An 18,547-nucleotide genomic window follows, 5' to 3' on the forward strand; every position below is an offset into this window, starting at 1 on the left:
ATCTAAAAAATTGTAAACTTATACCCTGAATACCAAGATTAAGTATGTCATAAATCCATCTAATTTTAAAAAGGAAAGGATTATATGTCTTTGTGGATTTTAGAAAGATCTTAAATTTAAATTAGATTTAGACTAGACTATTTTTTAAACCTTTCAAGTGCAAAGTGTTAATTATGTGCATGGAAAAATATAATTAAGCTTCTCTCACCTAGTTAGTGTGTATGTAAGTATCTGGCACTGACTTTAAGGGAACAGAATATTTAGACCCATCAATGGCTAGATTCCAATCTGATAACTCTCACATGGCATGCTCTCAGAGTTGAAAGTTATTTACCTTGAAATTTCAGTTCTGCTACTTTACTTTGTATACAGATGCTTGGAACAGTAATATCTCCTACCTAATCAGATGCTCATTTGTTTGTTCCTATAGTAGGAAAGCAGTGCTTATTTACCTGAATACAAACATTAGCATGACTATTACTGTATTTTGACATTCTTCTTTTCCTACTATAACTCATCCTAGTACAATTTAGCAACTTCTTTCAAAGCACAAACGGATGCTTGAATGAAACAGATGATATGAGTTCAATCCACAATTTGGCATGTGCTATTTAAAATTAATGTTTTTTCAAAGTTTATTTGTACCCCAGTTTCCTCAGAAGTAAATGTGTATAAGAATATTAGAATAAACTTATTAAAACCCAATAAAATGAGTTGATATGTCTAATAGCTGTACAGAAATATAATTCATGTGCTACAGTAGTTATCATTACAAAAAGTGTCCAATGAATAATTTTAATTTATCCAGTTATCCCATTTCTATAATTTTAGAGTAGCTTATCACCTCCATAAAGAAACTGTATGCCATTTGCCATGCACCCTTATGTTCTTATCTTCCCCAGCAAGAAGCAACCCCCCTAATGTACTTTCTGTCTCTATAATTGTTGAAATCAGTATTTTGAAAGTCAAAATAAGTTGAACATGGTTTGTTTTTTATAATAGGTTGCTATAAGGAAGTGTTAACAACGGCTAGCATTTAAAACAGTGTTAGCATATAGTCATAGAAACAATAACTGTTAGTTATTATTATTTTATTGTCATTCACTCTTCAGAAGGAGAATTCTAACATCATTTAATCCCAAGACAATTTTAACCTGTGTGTTCATGACATTTATTGTCTCAAACAGACATATAGAAATACCTTCAATATCCTTCAGCACTAAATTTTCTGCTATAGAAACAATCATATATATATATTTTCCTTTTAGTGGCATAAAAGTTTCCTTAAGATGTAGAAACATATAAAAATGTCTTCAATTTGTTCATTAGTTTTAAATAGAACAAAGGAAAAAACACTAATCCATTCTCATGTCCTATAGTTAATGCCATAGGGAAATCACACAAAATTTTATTTAAAATTACTTATAGTATATAATACTCCCTAAACATATAATAAGCTACACTATTAATGTAAAGAGATAGATTATCTTTCATAAGTGGTGATAGATCTTTGACCCTTTTTTCACACTGAATTGGTAGTTGCTATAATTGTGGCAGCTCATGCTGTTGACTTTTAGTCTATATTGCATAAAATTTCTGACCTGGCAAAAACTACTTGCAATCCAAGTAAGAAATACTGGTAAGAAACTTTTTAACTATAATCTATAAATTACATTAAGTCCTTAGGGGGGAAGAATCTTAGAAGTAGAGTGTGTGTGTGTGCGTGTGTGTGTGTGTGTGTGTGTGTGTGTATTCAGAATAAATTTTCTGGACTATTTCAAATTATCATTGTCAGGTTAGAATCTTTTAGAAATTTAAGGTGTCACACTGTCCCAGTTCTATATTTTATAAGTGAGATAAACAAATGACAAAATTTTCTGGTCTTTTTCAATTAGATGCTTTCTTTTTTTTTAAATGATATTTATGTCAGGTAATGGATTTTTCCAGTTAGTTATTGATCAATTAGATGAGAAAATATTCTTTAATGTATTTCAGTTGTAAAAATAACTGAAAATAGCTAAGATAAAATAGATACATTTTGTATATACTTGAAAAATAGACTCAATAATGCTCCCGAGGCAATGATAAATCTAAGAAGAAAATCAAACAATCTTAAATACACCACAGACCTTGGTATATGAAGTAATCTGATCCATTATAGTCTACGGATAGCTAAAGGGAATCCCGAGTAAACGATCTTTTGATAGCTTTTTTGAATTTATCTTCCTTAAGTTTTGGTCTTCTTCCTTCTTCTAGAGTCTAAATTCATATTACTTTAAAATTTATATATTTATTTTTATTGGATATAGACAGAGAGAAATTGAGAAGGGATGGGGAGATAATGTGAGAGAGAGAAAGAGAGACACCTGAAGCACTACTTCACTGATGGAAATTCCTCCTTGCAGGTGAGAACCAGAAGCTTAAGTTGGTTTTTTTGAACATGGTAGCATATGCACTTAATTGGGTGAGCCACCACCCAGTCTAGATTCATATTTACCATTGTGTTTTGTGAAAGAATACACAGATAATTCATATTTTAAAACAAGGAAGAAAAACATTCTATATGCCCCTTTTCTTACTTTATGCTGTGAAATTATACTATTAATATAATTAGTGACCATATTTACAACCAATCTCTATTTTATTTGAATGAGAACATTTTATTCTCTCCCCAGTACTGGTTTTTATTAGCTCACTTCCCAAATTACACCCATTTTTTGTTTATCCATATAAAATGTGTTTTATCTGTCATCTCTATACTATTAAGGTATAACTTTTGAAATATACACTAATTTTTATACCAAATCATTTGTAATATTTGCATCTTATTCCCCCAAGGTTTCATTACAATAAATAACTGAGTTGAACCTTTTGTAGTTTATTATTATGCTTCCCTCTCCTCATCAATCCAAACAGCCATTACATCTCATCATCCATTAGGTCTTAGTTTGCAGACTGATCTTTCTAAAAGAATATTAAATTCTCATTGAAAGCTCTCATGACCTACACAAATTTCCATTGTTTTCTTCTTGCTTTCTGGCTTGCACTATAGAAAAATAGTGTATAAGACTATTCTTCACTTAATCTCTGGCTTCAGATTGCCTTGGCTTTAAATATGACTTCTTTTGAGCTGGAGAATTGATAACTTGATTTAAGGTCTTAACTATAAAACAAATAATGTAGTAATTGTACATTCTGATAGATATTTGAAGATATTAAATGAATTAATCATATAAAACTCAATAATTCTAAATTAATGACAGCGTTTTGATTATACATATAAATTTTCATATGCAGATTTAGCTGTTTTATACCTATCAGGAAATATACATGAACTACTATTACATGTTCTACTAAATATTCTGTCAAATGTTCAAGATTTTAAATTTGCCCAACATCATTTTTTCTGATTATTTATCTTGCTAATCCAACATTTTTGTGAATAATCTATGTAATCTTTCTTCTCTCTCCACAGAATTTAATTGTATTTCTGTCAGGAAATTGTGAGGATATGGTTGAGCTTGGTAGGACTTGACTTGAGGGGACATCCATCCTCTCGTCTTATCAGACTTATTACCTACATAATAATTGTTTTGCCTGAAAGATCTGCACCCATTCCATTCCTGTGATCTATCTTCTTTCTACTCTCAAGACCCTCCCTGCCTCCAGGGAATTATTAATCCCACCAGTTAAAATCCTTGCAACAATTGCTAAGGAAGTTCCTACCTTTCCAGCACACGTTTGCCTTTCTCCATCCCTTTCCTAGCCATTTCCGTTTACGACTTGCCACTTCTGGGTCTGACCTTTGGAAGCCTTGGCTCTCTGTTCAATAAAGATGTTGCATTGTCTCACCACCACGTGTTTGGTTCCTGAGTCATCTTCCTCACATCACTGAGTGAGTAGCTTCCCAGGCTGGCTCCGGTCGAGTTCTCTCCAACCCAGAGAGTACAAACCCGGGAAGAGGCACCCCCATGCTAGCCCAGCATATTTCCACAACTTTTTTTCATACTGTCAATCAATTATTGATACCTTCATAATAGAATTTTCAGTTTTCAAAATTTATACATTACCCATGTACAACTCAAGTTGTCCTTTTTTTTTCCTGAAGCTATAGACTACTTTGAAATATTTCTATTTCTAAGTAACATTTGTTTTCCTTGCTATATACTCTAAAATTCAAGTCTAGAGTCTCATATTCTCTATAGTTTTGATGCCCACTCCCCAACTAAATTCTGTACTAGTTGAGATAAAAATATATAGTGCTCTGTTTTAGTCACTATACAGAATAAAATTCTCTGGAGGTATAGCTCAGCAGCAGAGTATTTCATTTTGTATTAAAGTTCTGCCAGCGTGGGAGGTAATGCAGTGACTAAAGCATTGGATTTGAAGGTATGAGGTTCAGAATTTAACCCCCAACATAACGTGTGCCTGTGATTCTTGGTTGTTCCTTTCCCACTCTTCTTCCTCTTACGTTAATAAATAAATTGGTATTAAAATTGAATCCTGATATTTCAAACCTATTATTTTTTTTGATTATCATGAACTTGGAGATAAATATTAAAGGACTAGGTACTAGCAGCATAACATACCATCAGACACAGAGTTTATCAAATTTATATTGTTCATAAAATAGCTGATCAATATTCAGTTATTGATTGTCAACTATGTATCAAAATCACTTTAGCTGAGAATTCTGTGCACTACAAGATTACTGTGAGTTTTCTATTTGTGAGAGTTTTCAAAAGATAAGTCACAGTCTCTCTTATGAGCACAGAAATCTGACTCCACAAAAAGATACAGCAAGTTTATAGAGCAGGGAGGGTGTTGGAACAATGGGATCTATCTGAAACTATTAGCTGAGCCACAGGTCACCAAAACCTGTCTATTTTAGATTATCAAAATTAATTAAAAAAAAAACACCTGGAATTTCATTTAAAAATTATGAAATTACAACATTTTTTCTTTTTTAAAAATTTTTATTTATAAAAAAGAAACACTGACAAAAACCATAGGATAAATATTATTGACTGTAAACCCCATTGATTTGATGTGATCCGGGACCCATATTCAGCCTAGAAGGCTATGTGGCCTCTGCATCCCTGTAGATATGAGCTCACATTCTGTAATCCTGATCCACCTTTCTGGTCCTTTTTACAACCATGACATCATCTCCCCAGACAATAACTTGGATCTACCGGCATATCACATTTCAGGCTCAGGGAAAAAAAAAAAAACAACTAGTATAGCCATAGGCCCTTTGGAATATAACTACAATATGCCTACTAGCTATCTACAAAAAGAGATGCAACTCTTCATCTGCACTATTCCAGCCTTATCAGATGCTAAAATGATGCCAACCATACTTCCCTGGACAGACAACCCCACCAATATGTCCTGGAGCTCTGATTCCACAAAACCCTGCCCCACTAGGGAAAGAAAGGCAGGCTGGGAGTATAGATCGACTTGTCAATGCCCATGTTCAGTGGGGAAGCAATTACAGAAACCAGACCTTCCACCTTCTGAATCTTAAAATGACCTTGGGTCCATACTCCCAGAGGGTTAAAGAATAGGAAAGCTATCAAGGGAGGGGGTAGGATACAGAGTTCTGGTGGTAGGAATTGTGTGGAGTTGTACCCCTCTTATCCTATGGTTTTGTCAGTGTTTTCTTTTTATAAATAAATAGATAAATAAAAAACATAGAGGGCTGGGAATATGGACCCATGACCATTATTAGGTGCAGAAGGTAGAAGGTCTGGCTTCTGTAATTGCTTTCCCGCTGAACATGAGTGCTTCCATATGCAAAAACAAAACAAACAAACAAACAAACAAAAAACAGGTTTGAGCTTTATATTACTATTGAACAAATATATTGTGTGAGTAGGAACTGTTATATTAAGATGTCCTACTCATCTATATTTTATAGAAAAGTAACAGTAACATGGTACAGTTTATTTTTAAATAAAAACCTTTATCATTGTTTGCTAAAGGAACACCAGAACAGGGTTAGATGTTGGTACATCTGGTAGAGTGTACACTTTATACTATGCAAGGAGCCAGGCTCAAGTCTCTTGTCTCCAGTTGCAAGAAGGAAGCTTCATGAACAGTGAACCCATATTGCAGGTGTCTCTCCCCCACCTCTTACTTTCCCTTCTGCTTCTCCCTTCCCTCTTAATTTCTCTCTGTCTTTACCCAAAACTAACTAAACAGAAAAATAAGAAACATTAGAACATAGTAATCTCACATCATATTAACTAAATCTTATATTACCAATATCTTGAAATAAATTTCCATTAAATGTCAACACAATACTTTAATGAAACAAATTTGAATTTTAGATATATGCCTAGTGAGAGCATAAAGTCATAGTATGAATGAATGGATAGAGAAAACTTTCTTGGTATTAACAAAACTTTGAGTGTGTATTACTGGGTCTAGTCCATATTATGTTTCAGTTTTTGTTTTTACTTTCTATTATGCAATATACTTATTAACCCTCTAGGTAGTTCATGGGAACCTAACCTAACTAAGAACTAAAGACAACACTCAGGTATGTTTTATTTGGCCAGAATTTTGTTTTAAAAAAATACATGTCTTCTGGCAGAGCATCCACTCTCAAATTCACAATAGTCCCTGCTATTCATTTTTCTTTTTCTTGGCAGCTTCATTTTTCAAACCTTCAACTGAAGCTATATCAAGTTGCCATCCCTAGCTTAGGACTTCAGCAGATTTGGTCTTTGCTATCTCTAGCCACTGAAATCAGTGAGTGCAAGAAGAAAGTAGATTGTACAGTGAATTATAGTTTATTATCCCCCATTATCCCCTATAGAAATTGCTCCAGTTTTAGTTAAAACTATACTGGGATATGTTTCATAAGAGTCCTAAAATAGTTTCTAATAGTCTAATACATAGATTCTTAAGCTGGAAATAATTATTACTTATTTTATCATGATATATTATTATTGTTATTAATTAGTGCACTGCTCAGTTCAGTTATAGTGGTCCTAGGGATTAAATTTGGGACCTATGGTGCCTCAGGCATGAAAGTCTTTTTGAATAATCATTATGATATCTCCCTAGAACACACTTATAAATATAATAAATAGCAATGAGTACCAAAAATAAAATATCTTAATCATTTTACCAATGACTTCTGCTTCAGTATTACATAATTGTGTTTAACTCTATAAATAAATGTGTGACATGATTTTATCTTTTTCAACATTAACCAAGGTGTGAATGCTTTCATAAATGTATCCTCACAAAACATATTAATTTCTCATTCAAAAAAGCATATAAATATACTGTATGACCTAGCTAGTATCAATTTTTGCTACTAACCTGCATACTTGTAAGTAGTTCTATATCAGAATTTAGATATTTTCAGTTAATTAAGTTTATTGATAGTAATTCAATCATGCTAAATGTCCATTATATCTGTGACATTTCTCTACCAAGTAGAGTTCTCTAGTATTGAAGAAACAAAATTGCTAGTTACCATAAAATATCCACAAGGTTTCTGCTATCTTAAGGTTTTAAAAAAACAATAAATAGTTATTGTTATAATCACATTGTTTGGCAATTGGGTTAACTTTGAAAAATCCCTTTGTTAGGATTTGCTGTATCATGCACACCATCTCCATATTTTATGTCCTTTGACATTATTTGCATATAGCTATGCCACCAGTTGCTTCTGTTCTCCTTGGACTAAGCTTTTAAGAGGGTCAACGCATCAAAGACTTAGCCTATGTATTAAAAAGACTCAGTCTGTGCTTTAAAAAGTTTGAGACATTCAATCAGTTTTTTTCCCCTCATATTACTTAAATAGTGAGTTATATGATAAATCACTATTTATATGTAGTGTACATAAACAGCATTCCCACCACCAAAAGACTGTGTCCCATCCCACCCCACCCCCCATTGCCCCATATAGCTAAACATCCACCCTTACCCTCAACTCAGGGTTTTTACTTTGTTGCCCTACTCCATTTAGTCAGGTCCTGCTTTGAGTTTCCCCTATAGAGCCTATATTTCCTCCAGTCCTGGAACATCTGGGGTGGGTCTCACTTTCCTGCATGTCTCTCTCAAGTCATACCAAATGATATTGCATCCGTTGATCCCAACCTAATCAATGCAACAAGTACCAACTCAGCATGCTTCACTTCAGACTGTGTCCAGAGGTGTCAGGCGTGGAATGTCAACCGTTCACCCTCATTACTTGGGTGAGACATTTCCTTCCATGGTATTCTCTAATTCCATTCCAGGAGGTTCACTTCCTAACAAAGTCCCACAACCTAGATATAGACCAGGTCCCGTGAGATAGAGCATATGTTCACATGTATCCATAAATTAGGGCAAAATATATACCTGAAAGCAAAAATACACTAAGCTGATTATGGGCCCCAGATTGCATCAAATTGATGGAATTTACAGTCAACAATCTTTATACCCCTTTCCCATATTAGGGAGCTACTCTTTTCCCTGATTCAGCTTTCTAGTCCTTTTGCTGGCCAAGACATCATCTCCCCAGACAATAAGTTGGATCCACCAGCATATCACATTTCAGGCTCAGGGGCAAAAAGAAAAAGGAAGAAAAAAAAAAAACTAGTATAGCCACAAGCCCTTTGGAATTTAACTAAAATATGCCTACTAGCTATCTACAAAATAGAAGACCCCACCGACTCTTCATCTGCTCCATTCTAGCCCTTAGGTCCATGACTGGTCAAAAATTTGTTTGGCTTTGTATGTTAACTCTCTTGTCAACCACCAGGTTCCAGATGCTAGCATGATGCCAACCAGACTTCCCTGGACAGACAACCCCACCAATGTGTCCTGGAGTTCGACTTCCCCAGAGCCCCGCTCCACTATGGAAAGAGAGAGGCAGGCTGGGAGTATGGATCGATCTGTCAATACCCATGTTCAGCGGGGAAGCAATTACAGAAGCCAGACTTTCCACCTTCTGCACCTCACAATAACCCTGGGTCCATACTCCCAGAGGATTAAACAATAGGAAAGCTATCAGGAAGGGGATAGATGGGATAAGGAGTTCTGGTGGTGGGAACTGTGTGAAGTTGTACCCTCTTATCCTATGGTTTTGTCAATCTTTTTTTTTTTTAATCTTTTTAAAAAAATATTTATTTGGGGAGTCGGGCTGTAGCGCAGCGGGTTAAGCGCAGGTGGCGCAAAGCACAAGGACCGGCATAAGGATCCCGGTTCGAACCCCGGCTCCCCACCTGCAGGGAAGTCGCTTCACAGGTGGTGAAGCGGGTCTGCAGGTGTCTATCTTTCTCTCCTCCTCTCTGTCTTCCCCTCCTCTCTCCATTTCTCTCTGTCCTGTCCAACAACGACAACAACAATAATAACTACAACAATAAAACAACAAGGGCAACAAAAGGGAATAAATAAATAAAATAAATATAAAAAAAATTATTTATTCCCATTTGTTGCCCTTGTTGTTTTATTGTTGTAGTTATTATTGTTGTTATTGATGTCGTTGTTGTTGGAAAGGACAGAAAGAAATGGAGAGAGGAGGGGAAGACAGAAAAGGGGAGAGAAAGACACCTGCAGACCTCATGTGAAGTGACTCCCCTACAGGTGGGAAGCCAGGGGCTTGAACTGGGATCCTTACTCCAGTCCTTGTGCTTTGTGCCACCTGCGCTTAATCCGCTGAGCTACCGCCCGACTCCCCAATGTTTCCTTTTTATAAATAAAAAAATAAAAATAAAAGGGGGTCTGGCGGTAGCGCTGCAGGTTAAGCACACTTGGCGTAAGGCGCAAGGAACAGACTAAGGATCCCAGTTCGATCCCCTGTCTCCCTACCTGCAGGGGAGTCACTTCACAAGCAGTGAAGCAGATCTGCAGGTGTCTTTCTCTCCCCCTCTCTGTCTTCCCCTTTTCTCTCCATTTCTCTCTGTCCTATCCAATAATGAACAACATCATCAACAACAATAATAACCACAACAAGGGCAACAAAAGGGGGGGGGGAAGACCACCAGAAGCAGTGGATTCATGGTGCAGGCACCGAGCCCCAGCAATAACCCTGAGGAAAAATAAATAAATAAATTTAAAAAACATATCCACAAGGAACTCTATACAACAAAGGACAGGAGAGAGAACCAATGAATCATAAAGACAAAGTGTACCTTTTAAACTCTCTTTACCTTTTTGATAGTCTTCTCAACAAGCATGTCTCCAACTGGCATTAGAATACCTCCAAACACAGCCAGGACTGCACCAATGACAGCACCAGTAATAAGTCCACAGTTTCGATCACAGCCCATTTTCTTTTTGTTAGCAAAAAAAAAGTCACAGTCTCAAACTTGCTTCTTTTAAACTTCAAGGTATGTTTCAAGGTGGTAAGAACTCTGGTTCTATCCTTAGGAAGAGATCATAAAACAGAAGCTTAAATATTAGTATTGAAAGATCAAAGTACAAAGAAAACACGCAAGTGAGACCGATTATTTTGCTAGTTGTAAATAAACAGATGCTTTCCTTTTAGTTTTATGAAACCGGCTTTCTAGTCCTCCCCTTTCTTGATATTTACCAGTAGTAGAAATAATATATATAGCCATATAAAATCTTTATGCTAAATTCTTTAAAAAGTTACTTTCCTATGAATAATTAACATAAAGTAATCTTATCTAAGAAGTAAATGTTTATCTATTCATTATTCTCTTATCATCCCTCATTCTAGAACACTCAGTTAAATCTTCTCTCTCTCTCTCTCTCTCTTTCTTTTACACTCCACCCAATCACAGTCTTCCATACTATGGTACTTATAACAGATGTTTTCTTTAACATACCTTTTTCACAAACAGCAAATTATGAATTCCACAGGAAATGACTTGATAAGAATCAGAAAGAATCAATTCTTATAGTCATTATAAGCTATCTGTGAAAACAAAATAAACATGGAAATGGAAAAATTATAGCAGGATAACATTAGAATGCTATTTAATTCCATCACTATTATAATTGCTACTATAAAATATGCCTTTTTCATGAGTTCTGAATAAATGAATACATTATTATTGCCTTAAAAAGTGGATAAGGTACTAAAATTTTTGAAGTACTTTACTTTCAATTTCAAGTAAAAAAAATGAATTCTGAGCAGAATAAAAGTACAAAGAATTTGATGCCAATAAAAATAAAAGTAAGTACAAAGAATTTGATGTAATACATTGTGTATACACAATGGCACATGTATAATGCTTGGTATGGTTTGATTACTATCCTCAAAGATTTATTTTTTATATATCTTCCAATGCAATAATTCTCATTTTATCATTAGTATTTGATTCATGACACATTTGTTCACTCAATAAGTTTGCGCTACTATAAATTTTACCTAATCAATCTTACTTTTATATCTTTATATAGTGGATAATTATTACATAAAAATTGAAGAAAGTAATATGTCAAATTAGTGAATCCTAGTTCAGAATTAATAAGAATTTACTTCTGAGTAACATTTAAAAAATATGCTCAGTTGAACATTTTGGTTGCAAGAGTTTTTTTAAAAAATGTATTTGAGAGCCAGGAAATAACTCACATGTTGAGCACAGAACTTGCATGCCTGTTGTTCCAGGTATTATCCTAGTATCACATATGCCAGAGCCAAACAATACACTCATCTGTGTGTCTCTCTCACTCAAAAACAGATCTTAAGAATGGGGGGCCCAGGTGATGGCACACCTGGTTAAGCACATACATTCTAGTTAGCAAGGACCCAGGATTAAGCCCCTGGTCCCCACCTGCGGGGAAGAAGCTTCTTTAAGTAAGACTGCAGGTATCTGTCTGTCTTTTTCACTCTTTATCTTACTCTTCCTTCTCAATATGTCTTTGTCTCTATCCAATAATAAAAAGTAAATATATACATTTTTTAAATCTTTAAAAGGGGTTTGAATGCACAATAATAAACAGAAAATGCTTTGTAGATTACAAAAAAAAAAAAAAACAAAAAAAAAACCCTGCTTCAAAATGCCAGTGACCAAGGAAAACAGAAATGTTAGATTACTACAGAAAATATAGTCACACAATATTTTATCAATGCTGTAAGTGTAATATAAAAGTTACATTTTGTTATGATCTCAAAATTTCCTTCTACAGTCATGTTTCACCATAAGTACCATTCAGGATTTGATTATTAATTTATATCTAAGGAAACATTTATTTAAAAAATATTATTTACATAACGAAGCATATACTGGTAAGAAAATAACTAACATATTTAATTTCCCAAGGTGGAGAAAGATAAATGGGACAAGTTGATTTTGAAATTACTGTGGCCTTTCAGCACTACTATGTATATGCAAGGTTCATTCCCCAGAACCTTATAACACAAAACAGTAATTACTGTTCTGTAAATGTGAGCAAATTCTTGTTCTGTAACTTTAAACAAATAATTATACTCAGTGTAGCTTATTAAATAAGGTTTTCAGTAGACTATGGCCTAATTTTCATTTTCAAGTTATATCTGGTGTAGCAAACAAAATACAATAATTACTAAAGACAAATTAAAACCTAACTTGCCACTTGTTAGGCAACTATTAGAAACCAATTAATCTCTCTACACATGGAATTCCTCGTGTTATAATAAGATATTGTGATGAGATTAGTAGTATTAATTTAATTGAAAAGGATCTTTTATCGCATTCTTACATAACAGAGTGACTACAATTTCAGTAGGACCCTGGATTAAGACTTAGGAACTTCTCATTGACACTTAACATTGTACTTAAAACCCTTACGATGGCCTAGAAGAATATTTGTTGAACACTATGACTTTGAAAATCAGTTAGAAAAAATATGTGCCAGAAACTCTTCAATGTCAAATTCTAGTTACGTTTACATAAATCCATTAACCTGATTTTTTTTAATACTCAAGTGTTAAGCCTTATATCTTTTAGAAGGTTAGCTAAACTTTAAATAACTATCACTAACAATCTCTCAATATTAATGTCATTTGAAATTTTGGTAGACAAAAAAAATAAAATAAAACTTACATTTGTGTTGGTTCTCAATCAGATACATGTACACATATTTGCCCCTTCTAGGCACTGTATCATAATCTAGCTATCAATCTCTCTTATTGCTGAATATGTCTCTTCTATTTAAGCAATTTCATGTACTACAGAAAGTTTTCTGCAAGGGGAAGACTTTTCAATGAACTTAGGAGTCAGTATTTGTTTTCTTGTATATTTTTAAAGCTGAAATTTTACTAACAGGAGTTCTATGGACCTTGAACTCAGATATGTTAAGCAATAGATAGCTTTGGCAATGTCAGCTTTGAACTTAAAACCAAAGTGTTCTAGAGCATACACCTAATTACTGTTGAAGCAAGTTCATCAAAGAAAAGTTTTAAGAAATGTATTCTGTTAAATCGCACTACTAGTCTACAGTTGGTCAGAATAAATTTTTTCTATGAAATCAGAGATTTGAGGGAATCAAAGATAACTCTATCCATGTAACAATATTTTGAACAAGAGCTTGAGTTCATATACCTTTTCAAATTTTCAATTGGTTTATATCTGTATGTTGATGTAAGCTTTTACTTTCTCTTATACTCAGCAAGATAGTTGACATTACTTTATTATCTATAGTGCATTGCCATCATGAGTAATTATTTTTAATTTATTTTATTAGTGATTTAATAATGACTGACAAGATTGTTGGATAAGAAGGGTACAATTCCATATAATTCCCATCACCAGAGTTCTGTATCCAGTCCCTCCCATTAGAGGATTCCATACTCTGGGTGTATGGACCAAAGATCTTCATGGAGTGCAGAATGTGGGAGGTCTGGCTTCTGTGATTGCTTTTCCACAGGACATGGACATTAATCGGTCAGTCCATACTCCCAGCCTGTTTCTATCTTTTCCTAATGGGGTAGAGCTCTGGGGAGGTGGGGCTCCAGGACACATTGGTGAGGTTGTCTGCCTAAGGAAGCCAGGTTGGCATCATGGTTGCATTTGCCACTTGGTGGCTGAAAAGCAATCCTATTCCCAACTCTGACATCACCTGCCCAGACAATACTTTTATCCCACCTGCATGTTAGCTGCCCGGCCCAGGCAAAAATTAATAAAGTTATGGGCCCATTAGAATATACCTAAAATAGACTGCCTAGCGTCTTCCAACATGAAGACCGCAAATCTTTATTTTATTTTATTTCCCCCTTTTGTTGCCCTTGTTGTTTATCATCATTATTAATGCTGTCATTGCTGTTGGATAGGACTGAAAGAAATCAAGAGAGGAGGGGAAGATGGGGTGGGGGGTTGGGTAAGATAAACACCTGCAGACCTGCTTTACCACCTGTGAAGCAACCCCCCTGCAGGTGAGGAGCTGGGGGCTAGAACCAGGAACCTTATGCTGACCCTTGCGCTTACCGTGTGCACTTAACCCACTGCACCACCGGGTTTACCTTTAGGTTCCTGGCTATTAGACACCATGAATAAGTAAACATTGTTATTATACTTATACTTTTATCAATGTGGTTGGTATATTACAACATAACAATTTGTTTTATTCCCCTGAGGCCTAGAAGAGTCAAACACACTATGTAAGATATGTTCTGAGTACATAAGAGAAAAGTTCAGTCTACACAACACATTCAAGTCAACCCTGGAACAGATCATCCTCACATCCTACACAACACATTCCATGCAGTAGTTTTTCTACTTAAGTTTATTTCAGAGAAATGGTATAGTTTCTCAGTCTTGTCTTAAATCTTAAAGATCAAGTTAAAATTGTGTTTCACACTTAATGGTTTTCTTTTTTATAAGGATAACATTGGTTTGTAAGACTATGTATGTCTGTTTGTTTTGCCACGAGGAATCCACTGCTCCGTACAGACCTTTATTTCCCCTTCCTTTCATCTTTTTTTTCCCTTTTGTTTGTTTGTTTTCTTCATTTAGTAGGACAGAGAAATTGAGAGAGAAAGGGAAGATGGAGAGGGAAAGATACAGAGAAATACTTATAGCACTTGCTTCATTGCTCCTGAAACTTCCCTTGAGCACTTGGGGAGTGGAGGCTCAAACCTGGATCCTTGCTTATAATAACATGTGTGTTTAACCAGGTGTGCCACTACCCAGCTCTCATGTATGTTTCAGATATACTATTTCATACCATTTCATAATTTGTATTGCCATATCATGCCTACTACTAAGGTGCCGATATTTTTCTACCACAATCCATTGAGCACAATACTTGCTTTTCTTTTTCTTAGAGATTACAGAGAGAGAGAGGAAAGGAAAGACCAGTGAAATATATATATTGCAGCTTTGCCACGTGCACAAGCCAGTACGGCCCCTACCAGACTGCTGAAAGAAATTTCATCACTATGGTCTCTTTTACTGCTCCTCAAATTGAGCCACCTGCCATGCCAATCTTCATATTCTTACCTTACACCATTATTATTATTATTAATTTTTATTGCTGTAACATCACCATTTTTCAATGAGTGTTTTCAGATAGAAAGAAACAGAGGGAGAGAGGGAAAGACATCACAGGACCAGTGTGGAAGGAACCAGGTTTGCATGAATGGCAAAGCAAACGATCTTTCTGGTGATCTATTTTGCCAGTGTGCCTTAGACTAAACTAATGTGTTTACAAAACAAGGGTTCCCCAGATATGATTAAGATGCTATTTAAGTTTAAGTTACTTGAATAGATATAAATCAATAACTTAAACATAGTTATGTTGCATTATATGGAAAGAGAGGTCACTAGGTCAGTAGCATGTCAAATATTTAGAAATAAAACTATTATTTCAAATTGAATTTTATACAAATTATTATATAAATACAGTTAAAAGTAAGGGTATTCTTGTCAAAGAGGGCAGAAACTATGGTACTTTCCCCTTGCAGTTGCATCTTACTTGGGTTTTCACTTTCCCACAGAACTCAATGTCTCTGTAAAAAATAATTTCAATAGGTCTTTACATGCCATATTTTTGACACAAGGCTAAGAACCAGAATATACAAACAGCTCACAAAACTCAGCAATAAAAAATTAAACAACCCCATTTTTAAAATAGGGAAATGATATGAATAAATTTTTTTACTAAAGAAGAGATCCTCAATGTGCATCAACAATGGTAGAGAATGTTCCATCCTCTGAAATGGAGTTGGATAACATAGTCTATCTCCTAACTGAAGAAGATGGATCCTGAAATTGGTGCAACTCGGAATGATACTACTGATGACCACAGAATGCATATGAAATGAATATGGGCCCCAGATCAAATCGACGGGCCCCAGATCAAATAGTCAACAATATTTATGCACTTTTCCCATATTTGGGAGCTACTCTCTTCCCTGATCCAGCTTTCTAGACCTTTGTCCAGCCATGGCATCATCTCCCCAGACAATAACCTGAGTCTACCTGCATATCAGATGTCAGGCTCATAAAAACAACAACAACAAAACTAGCCAGATTTTCCACCTTCTGAGCCCATGGTGAGCCTGGGTCTATACTCCCATGGAGTTAAAACCAGGGAAGGGGATGGGATATGGAGTTCTGGTGGTAGGAATTGTACCCCCTCTTATCTTAGGGTCTTGCCAGTGTTTCCATTTTATAAATAAGTAAAAAAATAAAAAAAGAGATCCAAATGAACAATAGATGTAAAAAAAAATTCAAAGTCATGATTATTAGACAAGTGCAAATAAAGATAACAATAAGATGCCACTTTACACCCATATGACTGTCATGTATTAGAATGGACATAAACAACAAGTGATGATTAGGAGGTAGAGAAAGTAGAACACTTCTATGCTTCTGGTGGGAATGTAAGTAGTTGGTTCAACTTCTGTGGGAAACAGTCTGGAGATTCCTCTAAACACTATAAATGAAGCTATCCTGTGATCTAGTAGTTTGTCTCTTTGGGATCTGTTTAAAGAAAGCATACACAAATGAACAAATGAACAAACAAGCAAAGCGACCCTAGCCAAATAGATCTATATACACCTATGTCCATAGCAGTACAGTTTGTAATAGTGCAAACCTGAAAGCAACTCAGATGTCCAATGACACAAGAGTGACTAAGAAAGTTGTGGTCAATATACACAATGGAATACTACTCAGATGTTAAAAGTGACAAAATAGTCTCCTTTTCCATATTGTGGATGTGACTGAAGGGATCATTTTTAGTAAGATAAGTCATAAAGGACAGAACAGATATTGGGTGATCTCATAAGTGGTAGTTAAGGTGGTACATAAGAAGCAAGGTAAAAAAAAGGAAACATGGGATAAAGCTTGATTGGTCAACGTGAATTGTAGCAAAACAAAAGATTCTGATTGGACAGAGACCAGGAGAGGGAAGGGTATCGGGTTCCCAAGATACAATGATGAAGAGAGACTTAAATTGGTGTGGGAGTGGTGTGCAGACACCTACAACAGGAAAATAAGAAACTACTTATGTATCAAAAACTTCCCTGCCTGAGAAAAGAAGTAAATAAAAAAAAATTATCCAAAATATTTTATTGTGAAGCTATTGTTATCTTTTACATATAATATATGCCATAAATCATGTCAATAATACAGTAAATCATGATTCTCAAAAATTATTGTTTGAAGTTTATATAATAATCTGGCATATATATCCCTATATTCTACAGAAAATACTTATGAAATAAGCCTGTGTTTATTTCTTCAATTTACAAAGGGAGAGAGCAGCTACAGTAAGAGAATGACTAGAGTAACACTAGAACAGATATAGTATCAGGGATCTGGACTGCGGACCTGACACTTTTAAGACTTGTGTAGGGCTGGTTGAGCACAATGCAGGAGGACCTAGGCTCAAGCCCCTGGTCCCCACCTGCAGGGGTTAAGCACTGAGAATAAAGAAGCAATGTTTCAGGTGTCTCTCTGTCTCTCCCTCTCTATCACCCCTTTCCTTCTGGCTGTCTTTATTAAATAAATAAATAAAGATATTAAAAAAATTTTAATATTTATTTATTTTCCCTTTTGTTGCCCTTTTTTATTGTTGTTGTAGTTATTATCATTTTTGTTATTGATGTCGTCGTCGTTGTTAGATAGGACAGAGAGAAATGGAGAGAGGAGAGGAAGACAGAGAGGGGGAGAGAAAGATACCTACAGACCTGCTTCACAGCCTGTGAAGCGATTCCCCAGCAGGTGGGGAACCTGGCCTTGAACCCGGATCTTTAAGCCACGTGCGCTTAACCCTCTGGCTACCGTCCGACTCCCAATAAAAAATATTTTAATTTAAAAAAGTTTTGTGTTCTATCTACCTTCATGACTGATAAGCTAAACATATTTGTAGGCATCTGTAAGACTAGAGTCGTGAAATGATTCTTATAGTGAGATCGGTTTAAACAAAATATTGTAGAGCTAATCTTGACTCTTGGACAAGTATATTATTACATTTTTTTTTTTTGCCCCCAGGTTTATTGAAGGGGCTCGGTGCCTGCACTATGAACCCACTGCTTCTGGAGACCTTTTTTTTTTTCAATTTTGTTGCCAGTGTTGTTGTTATTATTATTGTATTGCTTCTGTTGTTGTTGTTGGATAGGACAGACAGATACTAAAAGAGGAGG

The 18,547-nt window shown here is 35.2% G+C and overlaps 1 protein-coding gene across 5 annotated transcripts in view; it reads right to left on the reverse strand.

Moving 5' to 3' along the window:
- Positions 1–18,547, reverse strand: part of CD36 (CD36 molecule) — a 106,745-nt gene that overhangs the window by 30,717 nt on the left and 57,481 nt on the right. For all 5 annotated transcript variants that reach the window (XM_060196333.1, XM_060196331.1, XM_060196328.1 and 2 more), the window contains 2 exons: positions 10,800–10,888; positions 10,158–10,372 (listed from right to left, as the gene is read on the reverse strand). In XM_060196333.1, the coding sequence (XP_060052316.1) occupies positions 10,158–10,277 (120 nt within the window). In that variant the 5' untranslated portion in view covers positions 10,278–10,372; positions 10,800–10,888. The remainder of the gene's footprint in view (positions 1–10,157; positions 10,373–10,799; positions 10,889–18,547) is intronic.

This window comes from Erinaceus europaeus, chromosome 8, assembly GCF_950295315.1.
Source record: "Erinaceus europaeus chromosome 8, mEriEur2.1, whole genome shotgun sequence".
In the NCBI taxonomy this organism is placed as follows: domain Eukaryota; kingdom Metazoa; phylum Chordata; class Mammalia; order Eulipotyphla; family Erinaceidae; genus Erinaceus; species Erinaceus europaeus.